The sequence below is a fragment of the Nyctereutes procyonoides genome, unplaced genomic scaffold (genome assembly GCF_905146905.1).
Source record: "Nyctereutes procyonoides isolate TBG_1078 unplaced genomic scaffold, NYPRO_anot_genome, whole genome shotgun sequence".
NCBI lineage: Eukaryota > Metazoa > Chordata > Mammalia > Carnivora > Canidae > Nyctereutes > Nyctereutes procyonoides.
Window position 1 is genome coordinate 39576508 of NW_026575024.1, and position 19292 is coordinate 39595799.

At 35.4% G+C, this 19292-nt stretch overlaps 2 protein-coding genes across 3 annotated transcripts in view; one reads left to right on the top strand and one right to left on the bottom strand.

The window, feature by feature from the left end:
* Window positions 1-19292, top strand: part of MACROD2 (mono-ADP ribosylhydrolase 2) — a 1896077-nt gene that overhangs the window by 301341 nt on the left and 1575444 nt on the right. The gene's annotated exons all lie outside the window — the stretch shown is intronic.
* On the bottom strand, window positions 596-12748 carry FLRT3 (fibronectin leucine rich transmembrane protein 3). Of its 2 annotated transcripts, none has more exons than XM_055345318.1 (3): window positions 12535-12748; window positions 4336-4534; window positions 596-2810 (listed from the first exon to the last, which is right to left on the bottom strand). In XM_055345318.1, the coding sequence occupies exon 3, from the start codon at window positions 2765-2767 to the stop codon at window positions 818-820; it is 1950 nt and encodes a 649-aa protein (XP_055201293.1). In that variant the 5' UTR covers window positions 2768-2810; window positions 4336-4534; window positions 12535-12748; the 3' UTR covers window positions 596-817. The 2 variants fall into 2 exon arrangements, with proteins under 2 accessions (XP_055201293.1, XP_055201282.1); XM_055345307.1 differs by having other exon boundaries at window positions 3783-4534.

A 19292-nucleotide genomic window follows, 5' to 3' on the forward strand; every position in this document is an offset into this window, starting at 1 on the left:
GCAATTCTGGTATTTGTGTTCATTATACTATGGAGTCTAAGTTTTCATGTTTTCCTAAGTACAAATTTCCCCCCTAACGTAGAAGCATGCTCACATTATTGATTTGTGAAGTCCTTCATTCTCAAAACTTTGTTAACAGTGCTTTTAACAACAGACTTCATACTCCTTTATGCCAGCTGATGTATTCAGTTCGAAAGATAATGCTTTCTTAAGGATATCTACTTTGCTTAGAGTAGAAATGGAGATATGCAGCAAGTTTGATATTGCCCATTACTTCACATATTTTAATTTACTGAATACCACTGGGATAATACAAATTTAATAGTTGGAGCATCATTTCATAACTATTTTTTGAACTTTAATTTTTCTCATTCAGCCAGTTTTTTTTTACATTTTATTAATACCAAAGTGAAAAATGGCCTGTGCTTATACTACAAGGATCTCATGTGAACTCAGTCCTGATTGTTCAACACAGCAAGGAAATCACTTTCACAGTCAACAAGTCATCTTACTCAGTAGAACACAAAGTAAATGGTTTATAACTTCAATATTTGCAAGGAAAATACAGTACAAATTACTAAAAAATACTAAAATATAGAATTGTGTTCAGGCATCTCCACTACATCAATCGCAGCAGTAACCTGAAATTTGAAACTTTTAATAAAAAGTTCTTAAATATAAATTATATGGCAAATGTACAGTACATTGCTTTTTCCAGTCTCTTTTTTCCAGTGTTTTGCAGTAGAACAGGGTTCCTACCATCACTTCCCTTAGGTTTAAAAAAACTGAAACACAGTCTGCTACAAGGCCTCCAGCATCATGAGTGCGAGTGATCTGAGTCTGGAATACCACTGTCTCTGTAGCTTCGGTTACTACTGCTTTCACTGTGATTGTTTTTATACAGATTCATTCCATTAGGAGGAAATATGGTGTGTATTACAAATTCCTCCTTTGAGATTGGCTCATTGCTTATTGGTAACATCTGAAAAGAAGTCTCCCTGATTTCCAGGATGGAGTTGTCCTTCTTAGTGCCAGCTTCCGCATAGTCATCCTTTCTTCTTCTCCCTTTGCTGTATGCACAGTTCCTTGAGAAGAGTGATCCATTCCTATGAACATACCAGCACACTAAAGCAAGAAGGGCAATGGTCACCAGGGCCACAGCCCCACCAATGATGGCAGCCAATGGTAAATTGGGGTTTTTGTAAGGTTCTTTCTCTTGCTCTCTATTAAGGGTGGTTGTAGGGTTGTACATTCGAAGGGGTGCAGTTTCAGTCTCAATACAAACACGGGTGTCATCAAATAGGTAGAGGTTACTGGTTTCCATGGGAACCATGCAGACTCGATAGGGCGAATCAGGCTCTAGGGCTGTGACCAAGTATTCATTACGTTCTCCTGTTACAATTGTTTCTGTTATAGATCCAGATGCTGGGCTATGGCCCAGTTTGAGCCAGCTGAGTCTTAAAGCAGTCATAGGTAGGACAAGTTTCCAAGAGATGTGAATTGTGTCAGAGGTGACAGATTTCACAGTAATTATAATTGTTTTTCTTGCTGGACTCCCTGTGGTTCGCTGATCTTTAGTGAGCTTAGGATTCTTGATGTCTGGTTGTTTGGTCACTGGAGCTGGCCACTGTCCTTGAGCAGGATATACCGTGTTGGGTATTGCAGTGGTTATCTGAATGGTGCTTACAACTGCACTGTCCTTACAATCAAATAGCTCTGCATTAAGGTCCTTAATCGCCATCCCCCGAACTTTTTCAGGGGCTTGGCACATAAGCCCACGCACATTGACCTTCATAGGTAGTGATTGCAACCAGTCACGTACCCATTTCATCTTGCACCCACAATACCAGGGATTGTTGCGAAGAATCAGTTGGGTTATATTGTCCAAATCATCAAAGATACCCTGAGGTAAATTACTTAGGTTGTTATTGGACATATCAAGTCGATACAGCTGCCTTAGATAAGAAAAAGCATTTGGGGGCACCCGATTGATGTGGTTATCTTGAAGATAAAGCTTCCTCAGGTTTGTGCCTGGAAGGTTTACTGGTGCAGCAGTCAGGGAATTCCGTACCAGGGACAGTTCTGTTAAGTTGACTAGGTTGAAAAAAACTTTATCACCTAAACCATGGTTGTTCAATAGATTTCCATCCAAAACCAGGCGTTTTAGGCTAGTGAGACCTTGAAGAGATGGGGATGAAATAGTGGATATGCGGTTATCATCCAAGCGTAGTTCTTCTATAGTCCTAGGCAAACCCCAGGGGATTGTGCTAAGGTGATTACGGGACAGGAAAAGCAGTCGAAGATAGTTGCTGTCTCGGAATGCCCCCTCTTCAATGCTAACAGCAGAGACTGAATTATCATCTAAGTGTAATTCTTCCAGGTAGGGAATTTTGGAAAGAGAATCATAAGTGATAGTCCTTATGTTATTTTCTTGCAAATGTAACTCTTTTACATACTTTGGTAGGTTGGTAGGAAATTCATCTAAACTGTTGTGGTATAGGTATATTCTTTCTACTTTTAGTAAGTTTTTCAAATCTGAAGGAATTCCAGCGTTATTGATTTGGTTGTTCTGAAGGTAGAGAGTTGTAGCATCCTCTGGTATTCCTGCTGGAATGGATGTCAGAAAGCGATCATTACAGTAAATGAAACCTGCATCACAGCGGCACACAGATGGGCAGGATTTAGCCATAACTGATTGAGGTGCCACCTGAAGGAACAGCCCAATTTTAGTCCCGATGAGGAAAATGCTCCAGGCTGGGTTGATCATGGTCAGCAGTGTTAAGGTCTTTGTACACGGTAGTGTCAGAGCCCTAAAATGGAATGAGTGAAAAGAAAGACCAAAAACAATCAGGTCAGGATACTTAAAATAGTATTCCAAATAGATGTGGAAACTAAAATATCGATAATCACTTTTAATGTATTAATTTTTTTTGCATGCTTAGAATTTCTTGCTAGCTAGCTAACAGTGAACATGATCAAATAATCTCTTTACCTTAACTGTTTGTAGTATTAATATCATGTCCCAAATCCATTTGATTTTGAAACATTAAATATAATGTTTTATTGAGCATTTTCATAATACTTGATATCAATTCTATACCCAGTCACTGACCAAGCTAATCAATTTTCTATTTTTTCTTAATATTCATAATGAATTGACACATAGGAATATGATTTTTTGTATTTAAAAATCAAAATTTGATGTTTACTTCTTAGGTAGACTGTATAGGTGTAGAAATGTGTAGTAAAAAAAAAATCTATCCTCTTAGTATTCAAGAATATTAAGTTAAATACAAATACCTCTTAAGATCCTGAATCCTAGTAAAGCCATTCATTTGTTTTGATTGTTTATGTTACTTTTTAAATTATTAATATTAAATATCATTACATAGATATTTCTAACAAGAAAATCAGAAGGAATTTTTTTCATCTATTTTAAGGAAGGAAAGACTACATAGCTAATACATCCAGCTAACCTAAGTGAAAATTCCATTTCACATTAAACTAGTTCTTTGTTTTGTTCCCATTTTTTTTATGTTTCATACTACAAGTTTTAATGACTTTATGCAGATTTCCCATTATGTTCACATTATATATTTCACAATGCATTTATCTTTCTACAAATTCTAATCTAGAATATGGTTCAACTTTCCCCATGGCTGGAGAGTTGTAGATTTGTACTGATCTATTGTGGGTAATAACGATCTTGTCTGCACTTTTACGTATTAATTGGCCTTTGTAATTTCAGGCATGAAAATAAAACACTTTAATATTTTTCCTACCTTTTTGAATCATGTGAATAAATTTTGCATGAGTGAAAATCCAATGCACAAAAATTATTTTCCTGATGAGGGACTGGGACTTATAAACTCTTGTTCAGTCCTTGGAAATGGTTCTTCACTGTTTATTCATGTAATCCTATGCCGCACACACCTCCAGATCAGGCTCGCTGTTGTCAGTGAACATTCCAGCTACAGTTCAGCATGGTAGGCAAGCTCATTAAAGTAGGGACCAGAGACAATTCAGCTTCCTGTTACTATGTAGAACACATGGCTTCCTATGCACTTTTTTTTTCCTGATAGAGTTTCTGTGTGAAGGTTCCTTTTGTGTAGCTTAATTCCCTTAGTAGAAATTGCTGTCTTTAAAATTCTTATTGGCTCTTCTGTGCAATGTGGTCAGAGATAGTAACTTCAGATCCTCATGAAGAAAGCCATTCATGATGCTAAGGCCTGTATAGTAATAGGTTTTTCCATCAGTTACCCCCCACCTTTATTCCTGTCCAGGATTATCCAAGTATAAACTTTGTACAGTAGCTATATCCTGAGGTATGATTACCTGCTGTGAAATAGCTATTTCCAGCTTTTGCTTCTTGCTGCTTTCTCAGAATAGCTGGCGCAGTCACGTTATATAAGAACAGGTATTCTTTTTTAAGAGGTAAAACTTAATTCAGATATTCTTCATGAGAAAAAATAGGAAGCATACTAGATTTCCTTTACTTTTCTCTTCCTTAAAATATATTGGGTCTGAGCATCTCCTGTAAAAGCAAAAGGTTTTAATGAACTATTAATAATGAACTTTAACATGATAGAGAAATCTCCTAGACATTTAACTTCAGTTTTTCTTTAAGCAACATATCTTTCATCATAGTAACTGGTGAAAAGGAGTAAGATGACCTCTTTGTTTTTTACTTCCCAATTTTACTATATAAATAAAGTAGGAGCTAAAGCTGAGATTGTCACCAAACAGATAATTTCTACTGTTAAATGTTAATGCCACTTTAAACTAAACACAGAAGCAAATCTTTATTCAAGGACCAGCCAGTGCCTTCCATGGCTTTTGAATTCAAGTCAGGCTAATCTTTAAAAGTTCATGTTTAAATCTTAGATATAAAATGAAAAAAATGTTTGAAAAGAAGAAAACAAATATATGTCAAAGAGGTGAGCAAATACATCACAAGGGTTTTTGATAGAAATGCCATGATAACTTTTAAGAGATTTCTGATCATCGTTTTACAAAGTCATACAATGTACAATGTAAAGACTTGAAAAGAATTTGCGTTAGAATCTTTTCTTTTGATTTGCTCGGTGCCCTGTTTAATTCTTCCTGTAGGCCTCAATTTTCTCAATTGTAGAATGTGAACGTCATCACCTTTCTCTTTAGAGGTATTTCTGAGGACTAGTTGATGATCCTGAAACTCTGGTTACTCAGGTGTTCTTGGCCGAAAGATAGCATAGATATTCAACTAATTATTAGTTTTTTAGGAGAATATAAATTTAATTTTCTTTTAGCAAACTGAAAATCTGTATTTGTAATAGAAAGGATGCTATGTCAAGCTATCTTCTTAGAATGACCATTCGGAAAGTTTATCAAAACCTGACAAGGCATTTCTCTCTAGGTTCAAACATGAACAAGCCAATTTCCAGTAAGTATATTTTTCATTTCTGAAAGAAGACCTAAGGCTTCACCAAAAAGACTAGTGATTTTAATGATGACTGTTTTGCCCATTATCTAATATGCATGAAGATTTTTTTTTTTTTTTGGTAGAGCTGAGGAAGTGAGTAACTTTAGTATCTATTATGCAAGGTTACCCACTCAGGTGATTTCTGTCTAGTAGGGAGCATTAAGGTTTGACCCTGAAATTAAGGACTACAGTAGAAGCAATTTGCTTCCCCCAGTAATTACCTAGTATCCCACAACGATAGCATCTGTTCCAGAATTCAAATACTACTGAAAGTAAACATGAAAAAGGCCAAGATTTGTGTTTCTGATTCTATCAGAAAATTCAGTGTCTTTTAGTTTGCCACCAAATACCAGTACTATCATAGAATGCATTAGCAGAAGGAAACTTAAAAAAAAAAAAATTACAGCTCCATTTAATTTATTATTTAAGCAACTTGAAACAAAAATAGCAGTTAGCAGATGGATTAAGTAGTCTCTAGTGTGTATTGCAAACTGCCCACAGAGGAAAGTTTAAATGATTTATTGTTTCAAGTGAGGTTTTACTGTGGTGCATTTAGTACTTTGCTCATTATTGTTGAATTTCAATAGCATAGTTTCATGAAAACTGTTGCTTTTGTGGATTGTGGAAATGAAAAACCAAGCTGTTCAAATTATAAGTACAAAGTTTAAAAAGTATCATTATTTTAAAAGGTATCTGCTGAAAATATTTTCTAAGCTTGAAAATTATTCAACATTTAAAATCATATGGTTAATTTAAGGTTAGGAAACAATTACTTCTGTTAAATTGCATTAGAACCTAATTAAAAACTATAATAAAAGTCACTGGTGAGAATCTTCTTAAAATATTGCCAATAGTCAGGCATTTGTCATACTTCAACACACACTGTAAACAGATGAATCTGATGAATGAGGATTTAAAAATTGTTGACTGTCCCCCAAATGAGATCAGCCTAGGGAATGCCTAAAATAATGATTGTAATGATAACTAGTGCTAGAGGTTGTATCTGAACTATAAATATTTTATGAAATCAAGTTTTAAGAATATGTATTGATTTTCACATTTTTAACCAGAGAGGAAAAAAAATCTAAATTGGTGTGAAAAGAAGGCTAATTTGTTTATTTTTCTTGTTTTGTATCTGTAAAACTGCTTTTTTTTTGCTCTGTTTGATATGCAAATTCACATTGCCATTAATACAATGGTGTTAATAATGTGGGATTAACAGAAAGCCTTAAATCTCATTAAATTCTTGGAAAATGTCATTCTCTTTTCCTCAAATTGCATTAAAACAAGAGGCAAAAATATAAATTATAGCAGGTTTCTTTAGAGAGGATACTTTTAGAAATGAAGATTCCTTCAAAAATTCCTGCTCCCTTTATTTAAGCTCAAAGCTTTCTTTTGTATTAAGCTCAAGCTTTTTCATATTAAAGCCAATAATAATCTATCTAAAATACATGATTCTGCCCCCATTTTTACAGCTCCCATTTTTCTGAGCTGGCTCTACATATTCATGCACATAGAGACTTGGTAGTTGATTGTGAATGATAAAAAGAAAAATGAGCCCCACTGGTATGGACACTGTGGCCAGTTTCCACAACATAGACTTCAGAAGCCTTTATGTCTGCATAGGCTTGAAAAAAGGCCATTACTTCTGAACAAAAACGAATTGATCTTTCAGAAAAAAAAAATTGTTAATAGGGTAACTTGGGGAAAAACATAAATGGACCCTGGTTACTTAAAGAAATGTTTTAAAATTATTTTTAATGGAATCATTACTAACTAGATAGCATTTAAAACTGTGGCAAAAAGGACAACATAATCACCTCACTGACAAATCAAATTTTTAATAGGGATCTTTCTCATCAGTTTCTTTTTATAAAGAAAAATTGTGGAGTTAAAAAAATATGCATTTATAATGTAATCAAGTCTGTGAAAAGTCTCCAATTTAGTTTCATGATACACCTAAGAAAGTATTAGACAATGATGCTATCGTTTTATGATATTTTTTAAAAAGCTAATATAATTAATACGTTTTATCAAATAGAAAACTGGCATTTACATACAATCAAGGATTTGAGGCAATCTGCATGTTTATATGATTTCTTCTCTGTTACTACATTATTTTAGAGGTGGGGATGTTTGAAATGAGAAGGTATTCTCATGTTCTGATCACTTAGTTTAAGATTATATATTGATAATATGCGCTAACTTCCTAAACCCTTTATTTTCTGCCTTTTATTTGAATTGATTTTGATTTGAAATCATTGCTCATTTTTTTAAAAAAAACTTAATTCAAGTACAGAGTTTTGAGATTTTAGTAAAGTCTTCTTAATGATTTGCTTCACAAATGATATCTTAATGATGGGAACTTTTTAAAAATATTTAATCTAAAAGTAGAACTTTTAATTTTAATCTAAGTTAATTGCATTATTATCTTGAATAAAATCTTGAGATTGAAGAAGACACATGCGTAATCAGATTTATCCAAGTCTATGAATATTTCTAGATAAATTGGAGTTTATATAATCATAATCTAGAGTTTTAGAAGGTAATTTGTTTATGAAGGCTAAATTGCTGCTAGAAAGCACAACAAAATGATCAACCTGTGAATGCTACGTCTTTGTAATGACAAATGGTATTTAGAATAAGCTACATATATGGTTAAACTGAAAAAACTGGAGTATATCAGGTTAGTTGATAGTGACAGCAAAATGCTTTCTAAGCAGCCTGTCTGGTGGTTAAATTTTCCACGATCATCAGATTTCAGGAAAGTTCCAATTCTTTTGTTTAATGCCAGGCAAGCAGAAGGACCTCTAACTCCCCTCTTGAGAGTCATGAAGTCTGAAGGGTTTGCTGAGCAGCAGAGAAGCAAGTGTGCCTTTTCATACTTGGTTTTATCTAGACTATTTTCTAGCCTGAAAAAGGTTGTGTTTTACTTATGCAAAATAGAGGATAAAAGTTCTAAAGCAAAGGATTTTTCCTTCCTCCTTTTATATTACTGGTTCTTTTTCTCCCAATAGATTTGTGATAAATGAATCCAAATCTGCTTCATTTATATTGGCTTTTAAAGTTAAATTGAGCATCCTTAAAACAAAAAGGCAAACTAGGATGTTATCTTTCATCACAGTGAATGCTTCTTCCTTTTGTGATATTTAAAGCCAGACTAAATCAATTAGAGAACCAAGGTTTGTATAAATAAGACATTAATTTAAAGGGTGGTAAAGGTGAGCAGTCCAGGGCTTGGGCAGGGAACATGCTTTAAGTTTGCATTGACCTTTGAACCATTGCAAGTTAAAACTATAGTATTTAAAATTGCATTTTCCCATTGCAAACTTTAAAGTTCCTTTTTCAGTGTTGTGTGTACAATTTGGTTGATGTGCTTTACATTTCTAATATTCAAGTTTCTATACATGAATTCAACTCTTTGGGTCTACTGTGTGCCTAGCACTGTGCTGGTTGATGAGAACATCCCAAGTCATAAAACACTTTGTGTTTTTTGTTTTGTTTTGTTTTTCATTTCAGAGTAGGGTATTATTGATGTAAAGCAAATGAAGAGGGAGAAAATCAACAACACATAAACTGATCAATCCACAGTCCAGTGGCACACTTTAAAAATGGTATTTAACCAAATGTGGTCTGTGGGTTTTCTTTTCAAAGTTGCCACGGTAACTTGTGCACATGAAAAGTGAAAGAATAAAGAACAAAAGCTGTCATTGTCTTATCAAGTGAGAACAATTTCTCTGTCCTCTCATTTAAGGAGACTAATACCTGGAGAGAGCTTTTTATACATTCCTGACACTGAATTTTGAGTCTAGGAAAAAGATAATGCATATGCAAAACAAATGTAAGTTTAGCTGCTGCTTAAATTATATTTCATTCCTTTGTGACTTAAAATGTTTTCTCTGGGGTTCTTGTCAAGTCAAAGTTCTGAAACCCGCTCCTTAATGCAACGTAAACACGGCTTTCAAAACTCTTTTTTAGTGGTAATGTTTCAACAAATTTAGTGATGCTGATTTGCAGTTTCAGAGTGCAAAATGCTCTCTGAAACATATATTCTTATTTTGGTTCTTAAAAGGAAGAAGGCTTTTCCAGAAGACATTGTTGGAAACTGGTTTTTAAATGGTGGAATATTAGAAGACGAGAAACAGCCCTTTTTTATGCTCTGAAGAAAAAAAAATGCAGTTTTGAGAATTAATATTGCTGAGAGATTTACTGTAGAGTTTTTGCCCACTGGGGGGTGGTACACTCTACCAGAACACTGCTTTCAGAAGCTGCAACGCAAGTCAGATGTTGGCTGCTGCCGGCCAGTTTTTCTCTGGTTTAATTACAACAAAGCCTCCCGTTGAGAAGAACAGTGAAGGCCTCTAGGGCAAAAGGTGGGGGGTGGGAGGGGAAGGGGATGCAGGGAAGAGGGAAGAAATTACAGCCTTTGAAAAATTACTGAATCTTAGTTCCCTCATTGACTTCATTTATGGTGGTCTTCATTTGACTTTCAAGAATTATTTATAATGCTATTAAACAAACTGATTGAATGAAAATACTTAAGGCGGTTTAATTCAAAATTTTTAAGTTAACTTTGAATCCTGCTATTCATCACATTCTTTGTTATGCAGCCCACCCACCTTAATAAAAGAAGGGAAAGTTAAGATCGACCAAAATTTTTCTTTAAATGACCAGATTTAATTTCGTATTGGTATAACATTGGCACACCAAAAATAAGAAGCAGAAGGAAGAAACATTCATATAATATTACCATAAGGCAAATTCTCTGCTACTGATTTTTGTAGGGTTTTAAATTGTTCAAAATAATTCAGAAAGGAGGAAGCCTTAGGGTGTGTGGCCAAGAAAAGCGCAGACAGATCTCTCTGTGGTGAACTTGCATGTTTAAAGCTGATAATTGTATTTTTCATCTGGAGACAGTGAGTGTTCATTAGGGTCTGGTGTCCCTAGGAAAGAGAGGCTGAACATAATTGGAGTTTCTATTTGATTGGGCAATATAGTCTAGAGAAGAAACTGGGGTAAAGATAATTAATAGCTTGCTAACAAAGTCTGACAGCCACAAGATTTCAACCAAATTTATTTCACACTGCTTCATTTAGCCCTGAAAAAGTTTTGATAGAATTGGAGTCTCCTTAATTAACACTTGAAAGCAAAAGAAACATACCTTCTATTTTGCTGCCACACTCAGTTATGACAAATTTCCTTACTGTTTTTCCTCCTTTGTAAAAACTTTATTTGGTGCCCAATTATGTATTTCACAAATGTTAATGTTTAGGAAGTGTTTAGTTGGGCATATTGAACGTAATCATAATTGATTTAAAAGGTGGGGGGCAGAGGAATGAAAAGTCCAGTTAATAACTGATGGTTAGTATTATACTTGAACAATATTAATGTATTCACTATGTTTATTCATTCTGTAATATCTTGCTGATTCTTGGATTTGATGTGTTTTGGCAATACTCCATTAAAAAAAAGATTAGATGTGATTTTCCTACTTAACTACATACAATCAGGGTTTTGAAACCTTGTTTATTTCAGGCTAATATACATATATGTGTGTGTGTTTGTGTAATTGTGTATATATTGTGTATACCCACATATTTGCAAACTAAGTAGTGTATCTCTGATTTAATCTTCTTAGAGATTAAAATGTGGTATATTATTCTTAATATTGGTAGTAATGATAATATTAATATTTTGTGGTACTTTTAAGGGATTAATTTCTTTACTCATTTCAAAAGAGATAAGTATCAATCATCTGTCACTTTGGGGCAGGAAAAAATGGTTCTATCTCAAAAGAGACAAATTCTTTATGTTTTAAGCTAATCAGGATATTCTCATGCAGATCGGGATAAATGAAAGGCATTGCTACAGCTGAAGCTCTTTTCTAGTGGTTGTATTCATGTTGTTTTCTGCTTATAAAATAACATGCATTTTTGAGCAGATAAATTTAAGAAAATTTAAAATAGCTATTTGTTAAAGCCATTTGAGAATTTGGTTATATAAGTGGAAAATATCAAGGCTTTTAAATTTTAAATAGATAGATAGATGTTGAAAAATATAGGCCTGTTGTACTTTTTACCTCTATGCAACCACTTTGTTTCAGACCTAATTCATTGAAAAAAAAATTTTTTTGAGAAGATACATTTAACTACTTTTTGGAAGCTTTTTGGTATAAAATCATTTCTTCCAATATAAAATATTCTTATTGTAAGTTGCAAGTGAATGAATACTCTGTGCATCCCACTTGATGAAGGCTCTACTCATTTTTTCCCCTGCCACCCCAAACTCACTGCATACATCAGGCATAGCTTCCACGCTGAGCTTTGTTAGTTTTTCTGAGTAGGCTTTGCCAATTACTATGCAAGTCACATACTGCATTTGCCCAAGCAGTGGATTTTGGCATTCTCCTGGATGGGAAGTATGGTTTGGAAGTAAAGTCTCCCCCTCCTCTGAGCTGAATTCACTAGTTTAGATTTGCAAGCCTGAAATGCTTGAAGCAGCTCTGGCAGGATAGCAGTGCAAGCTTTAAAATCTAGGTGTAGCTGTTAATCCTTACAGAGGCACAGTAGTCTCCAGGAGTAGCTCGGCTAGCTGTGAGCAAGATGTATGCTTTTCATGTACTGCGTACTCATGGGCTGAGGGATTATTGATTTTCTTTCACAGTTGTAAAAACAGCAATTGGTGATCATACCACACATACAGTACACCCCAAGTTAGCAAGACCTTTTGCTTCCCTCTCTCTGAAAAAAATCTGCCTTGTATTCTTCATGATTAACACTTAACTTTCCAACTTAAGGTTTTCCGAGGCTCTTTTCAAATAGCAACTATTACAAGGCAGAAAATAGCCATTAATTATTACTTTTTAATGAAAGAAGGTTTAAAGAAACTTCTTAGATGTGGCTATATCATCAAATTTTTCCTTGCTGGCTCGTACACACACATATTGCTCTTACTGGTGACAGAACAAGCGTTCCTATTTGGATGCCTCATAGTACCAAGTCATTTCTGTCTACAGAGTAAAACCAAGCAAACTTTCTGGGACAATCTTAAGGAAAAACATGGGAAACACTTACCAGGAAGACGAGAAAAAGCAATCCCATATATACTGCCGCTATAGCTGTAATTCCACTGTGAACTGGAGTGATAACCCTCCCCCTCTCCCAAGCTCCGCGTCCAGTGCACACAAAGCCAACAGCAGCTGCAGGCAGAACTTGTCCTGCTTCGGATCACTCCTACACTGAGGAGTGAGGGAGAGCATTCCAGTTTACTGCACACAGCCCACCTCCAAGTCTGAAGTTAAAGCTTCACCTCGCAGTGGTTGAAGAAGGGGGTGATGTCATAGATGGGCAGGACTTAGGCGAGCTCTTGTTCAGTGAGGTAACTGGATAATCAGACAGATGAGCTTTGCAAACACTAGAGGGAGTGAGAGGAGCCAAAATGAGGCGCTTAGCTTGCCAAAGCTGGGATGCCATTTGGTTTGTAGGCAGCCTTTTGGAATTTCAGCGTTTTCTAAAGTTTAATACAACAAGGTAGTGATAGCAAGTTTTTTTAAAAATATATGAGCATGTAAATGGATATTTATGAGTACAGTAGAAGAACACAGGTTCTTTTTATTTTTGAGTTAATATGTATTAAGAAGTTAACCAAAAATCCTATTATTTTCATTTTCAAATCGTTCCAATAGCATTGCAATTTTTAAGGCTAGTAAGTCCAACATGAATACTTATTTGACAAATAAGTAGAAGGCAGGTTCACATGAATGACATTTATTTAAGGAAAGGGAAACAGGAATGACAAAAGATAGAGATCCTTGAAGTAACCAGTTCTTTTTCCTAGAGGTAATGAGTAACTTGTTCTATGTTTTAGAAAATGAAAGTATTTTTCACATACTTCTACTATTTGTCCATCTCTTTTGAACTTAGTAGATATTAGATTTTTTTCCTATTTAAGGAGCCCTCCCTAAATATGAATAGTTGTAGAAGAATTAAATATTCTTTTCTTTTCCGATATGTTTTTGCTACTCTAAGTATGAATTAAAATATAAACATATTAAGGGCAGCCCAGGTGGCTCAGCGGTTTAGTGCCGCCTTCAGCCCAGGGCCTGGTCCTGGAGACCTGGGATCAAGTCCCACATTGGGCTTCCTGCATGGAGCCTGCTTCTCCCTCTGCCTGTGTCTCTGCTTCTCTCTCTCTCTCTCTCTCTCTCTTTCCCTGTGTCTCTCATGAATTAATAAAAGAATTAAATCTTTAAACATATTAAGAAAAAAAGCTTTCATGGGAGGTTTTGCTTTTATTAAAATAATTTTATTTTAATTTTGATACATGAATAAACACTGGACAATTATAAGACAGGCATAAATATCTATGTCTAATTAGTAGAATGGTAGACTTTAATATTCAACTATGATTTTCATAGACTGATCTGTATTTGATCAGCAATTGCTTTGGGCTCATAGATTTCTATTAAATTCATTTCATTTTTTAATGTTGCTGGGGGGAATTTCGTTTTTATATTTACCTGGAGGGCAATTTCCTTAAACTAATATTATTTGCTTTAGTTTTAGAGGTTCACAGCATTGTCCTTTATGCTTTTAAAAAAGTTTCTATAAATGTTTGTTTCTGAAGAAGGCCAGCTAATTGTCCTTCCCAGGAGTATTTGATTATGGTCTCTTCATTAGCTTCATTTAGTTTATCTATTTATGTGCTTCTTTGATAGCAGTTTGACCTTCTGAGTTCCCTCCAAGAATGGGTGATATCAAGGTAGAGGGTGAACCCCTGATAAGAGGTTATATTGACCCCTATTGTTCTGTGATTGCACTTTTGTTGGCCACGGAGGGCAGACCCATTAAATCCAGGAGTTTTAGAATTCTAATGTCTGTTGATAAGCCAGTTTCTCATAAATGATAGATAGCACAACCTAAACTGAGATTCAACTGCTGACTTTTTGGAGGAGAGGGAGGTGGGAATAACAATCTCTCAGTAAATGGTGAATTTTTTCTGTTACTGCAAACCAAATACATGAATTAAATTATTTTATGAAATAATTCCTTCTAGAGGCTATTTTCAGATGGGAATTGGTTATGTTTAACAAGGACTTTTTGCCTGGCCAAATTACTGTGGGCTTATATCCATATTTAATCAGTTGTGTTTCCATCCAGGCAGAGCTTAAACTGAAAAGAAAGATGAATGGACAATTTTTGGTTATAGGTAGCTAACAGATCATGTACTGGCCTGGGAGTTAGGAGTTCTGAGGTTTCCATTCCCTCGGCTGCCATTTGTTATATGACTTCATATTATGTGCTCTGGCCTTCGGTTTCAGCACATGGCAAGTAAAGGCAGCAAATGCCAATTATGTACTTTTTTTTTTTAAGATACGGATTAAAATGTAAAAGACGGTAGGAGATTGTGAAAAGTATGATATGTACTAGAGACACTGACTTTGGAGGCAAACTCTTAAGGTAGCCTCTATCATCCTACCGTGTCCAAAAATATACTCTTCCTGCTTCCCTGTGTGTGTTTGTTTTTTTGCTTTTGTTTTTTAATTTCCTGCTTTTATCAGCTGCCTAAAGTTCTGCCAGTTGGAGGTGAACTTATGTACCACCTCTGGAAAGATTAAGAGTTACCCTGAGTTACTGCAGACTGCTTTCCTTCTTTGTTACCTAAAGGAGATTAGCTGTAATAAAGGAATGGCTGTCCTGGTTTGAGGGAAAGGCAGGCAGGCAGTTTTCAGCCTGATGCCCTTTGATAGGAAAGGAGGGGCTGATTCTAACCAGTAACCAGTAGCATACCCTAGTTTTAAAATTCTAAACTGGTCATATCAAAGAACTTTGTGTTTTTCTGTTTTTGTAAGAGGATATGAGATGTTCCCTAGTGGAAAACAGGGGAGATTGGATTTGGAATCAGGTTTCCCAGGCTTTGCCATTTACTTGTGTATCCAAGTGAAAACAACAACAACAAATCCAATCTTTTTTAGTATAAACAACCCCCAGCTAGATATGACTGCAATACATAATTATTCCATGGAACCGTTTAATTCAGGAATTTTAACCTGCCTAGACTTAAGGTACCTCATTCACTTACTCATTCATTCATTCATTATGTGAAAATGCATTGAACATCCCTATAAAAGAAGCTAGTAGGAGTATGTGATCCACCAAATCACCTCCAACTACACTATTTGTGATTTAATTTAGAATGTATTAAAGTTCTTTTAAGCCTTAGAAAGAAACATTCTTCATTATTTTTCTTCTACTCAGCATTATTAATGGGAATTAAGTCTTCAAATTTGGATAAAAAACAAACCAGCAAAAAAAAAAAAAACAGCTCAGGCTTTTGATGTATTAAATGCCTTGGGCTGGGGCACCTTGGTGGTTCAGTAGGTTAAGCATCTGCCTTTGGCAGCAGGGCTTCCTGCTCAGTGGGGGGCCCGCTTCTCCCTCTGCCTCTGCCTGCTGCTCCCCTTGGTTGTGCTCTCTCTCTCTCTGTCAAATGAATAAATAAAAATATTTAAAGAAAATAAACACCTTCAGCTCTCATAGTTGAGAATCTTTGGGTTGCAAGTGATTGAAAGTCCAAACCTTCCTGTTAACTAACAATTGGAATCTATTGGTTCATATAACTGAAATGTTCAAAGGTATGGTCTGGCTTCAGGTAAAGCTTGATACAGTGGCTTAAAATGTGTAGACAAAATTACAGTTTCTCTCTGGCTCATAGCGTTCTGCCTTTTTCAGTGTTGGCAGCCTCCTTAGGCTATTTGCAGTGGACCTTTGGCAGCTCTGGGCTTTTCCCTTAGGCAATAACAGTTCCACATATCACATTACCATATTACAGTGTTCTAGGGAAGAGAGGTCACCTCCAGAAGGTCCTGCACATAACCCTCTGATTTAACTTCTCTCATTCCTGAACCTATTACCAGAAGGTGGGGGATATGTTGGTAAGCTTAAGGCCTCTATAATAGCTGTAAGTAGGGTCCACTCTCCTCATACACATGGCTGAGAATGGAGACCAGGGTATGGCTCAGAGGAAGATTGGACACTATCAGTTTGAGAAGGAAGGGGCAGATGCTGGAGATTATTTCATGTTCAGAAGACTTGGCATGCTGAAACTTGGGCATGTTTTATAAATTTATAAACTTGAAGCTTTCTTTCTTTCTTTCTTTCTTTCTCTTTCTTTCTTTCTTTCTTTTTTAGCCAGAGTTTCTGTTTAAATTGCCAAAACATCTTTAAAAGATTTTCTATTTGTAGACCCTCTCAAGTCTAGCCCAGTTTTTTTCTGTCAACAGGTAGTGATGCATGTCAGGGCATATCAGTACTACATCTTAACATGAGCCTATGGGATATTAATAAAATAGAGAGTGCACATTCAACTATCTGTAATTCTGTGAAGTCAGGCCAGATGCTTAATGCACCAGTTAGAAACTGTACCACATCTTTCTGAACAATTCCAAAGGGTATTGGAGAAATAATTAGATTTTAGCAGGTCACAGATGTCTTAGAATATTAAAAATTTAAAAATGCTATATTAAACTGTTCTTCTGATATTTGCCTTTTATTAGTCAACACTTAAAATGTACCTTTTATTAGTCAACACTTAAAATGTACCTAAAAACAATCACATATCCCTTTTAAGTGTATTTCCAAAACATACTGTGCTGGAGTGGGATCTGTCATTACAGGACTTGAAACAGAAATCAAAGCAAAGTCAGAGTGGTTATTTCCCTGCCTGACTGCTTGTCTGCCTACCCTCTGGAACACCCTTCTTTCCCCCTACCTTGAGTTGGGGAAATACTTCAGGGGCTGGGAGAAAGGGGATTTAAAACAGCAACAACAGCAACCACCTGAGAAAAAAAAAGCACGTCTTTGGCCTCTGGGGAAAGAAGAGGAGAACTGGGGTTCAGAACAGGTTAGCACTTAGCCAAAAGTGATGGAGTGAAGCAGCTGGCAAAACTGAAAATCAGTGGATTCCTACTTTCTTCCATATTCAGTGCTTTCCCATATGACGATGTAAATGGTGCACTGCACAGCACCCAATTATATAGGCATCCCCTTGACCCCTTCGTGCTCCCAATGTCCTGTCATCTTTCTCTCTTTGTTTTAAAATGCAAAAAAGAAAAAAAATAAAATGCAAAAAAGAGATTTTATAAGTGGACCCTGGAGAAAGGTGAGACTTGAGTTAAGCAGAGTGAGTGAATTCTCCCTCTGGTGCTTTATGTGTGGCCCTGGGAAAAGTAGTTCAGTTCTTTGAGCCCTACTTCTCTCATTTATGAGGGTGAAGATAGGGGACCCCCATTTAGCTATTGTGGACTTCAATGAAGTGGTGCTTATAATAGTTCATTACTAAATCTGAGAAAGCACTTACCAAGACAGAGCTAAAACCTTGGATAGTTGCTTTTAATCTTCATGGTGATGAGTGAGGCCATGATCCATTTAAAAGACACGATCCATTAATGTTAAATTGAGCTATGTGTTTTAACAGTTTATCTTCGGGAATGAAACAATTTGAGAAATGCTTCTGCCTACTGTCCTGGATGCTGAGACCTTGAGATAACAGTATCTAAGGCTGGTTCTGAGACTTAATTTCAACCAAAGGACAAATTCCTTTTCCTTGGAAATTATTAGTGTAAAACATAGTTTTGGATGGATGACTAACAATTAATAAGGGCAAATCAGTGTATGTCTAATTATTGAGATGGGTGCATCATATAAGGCATTGTCCTGGAGCCATGTGACTGTCTTTAATAGCTGGCTCTTGCTATTTAGTCTTGACCAAAGCTGTCATCACTTGCAAACCATCTTATTATTTCACTATTTCTGGAGTATTGGTGCTAATTTTGGGTATACAAATAGACCTTCTGAAAGGAAGATTTCCTGAAATTATTGCTAGATTTTTCTTATTTCTGGAAACCAATACTGTAGTTCTCTTTCTGTTTGGGATTATCTTTTTAAAGGATTGCTGTTTCCCTGCAGTCTAGATTACTTAGGTACATAAACTTGTTTGGTGTTGAAAGAACATGGTTAAAGTAGAATCAAAGACTGTTTTATGTTATATCTATTTTATACATGACTATAGAAACTGTATCTCGTTGGACCATTTCGGAGAAACAGATTTACTGTGGTTAGTATTTCTTTTCACTTGGGAACTGGTATGAATTGATTATTTGCAAAATTTTTAAAGGATAAAGTATTCTCAATTGATTAGGTTTGGACTAAGTGAATGTTTTACGATATCATCTATCCTCTCAAAGAAAAAGTTACGATTGAGTCATGTTTACCATTTGGAGATTTTCTAGAAATTAATCTATTTAAATTTTTAGAGCATGATTCTTGACAAATAAAGATGAATCCATGTCTGTAGTTTCCTCTGCTTCACTTCCTTTGAACTATAAGTGATTAACCTTAAATTTAGGGAATTTAAAATGTTTTATAATTCTTTCATTAGTTAGGTTTTATTCTTTTTGACATTTAAAATATATTAGTGCTGCAAACTTACAGATGCTTTCCTAGTTTCACATGAGTTTAAAAATTAAAATCTAGATTTGACAAGTCTTATTAAGGTCTATATATATTACCCCAAATTACTTATACTTTAGCGAGTTTTTATTCTTAATAAGTTGTTTTTAAAAAACAAAGGTAGAATTAAAAAGTATTTTAAGAAGCATCACTTTTTAAAGTCAGTCATTTTTGTTTGGAAGAAAGCTGAGAAGCTTTTTGGTAGTTTAATTGCCATGTTTACATAGAGGCGATATGGAGCTAACTCCCTTCCCAAGCAGTCCCACTTTGTTTTCCTCAGTAGCCCAGGGAACAGACTTGTCACTTCTCAAGTGCCCCTGTGT

What these genes read in the sequence shown, in the direction of transcription:
- FLRT3 (XM_055345318.1), bottom strand. Translation starts at nt 2,767, where the DNA reads ATGATCAACCCAGCCTGGAGCATTTTCCTCATCGGGACTAAAATTGGG.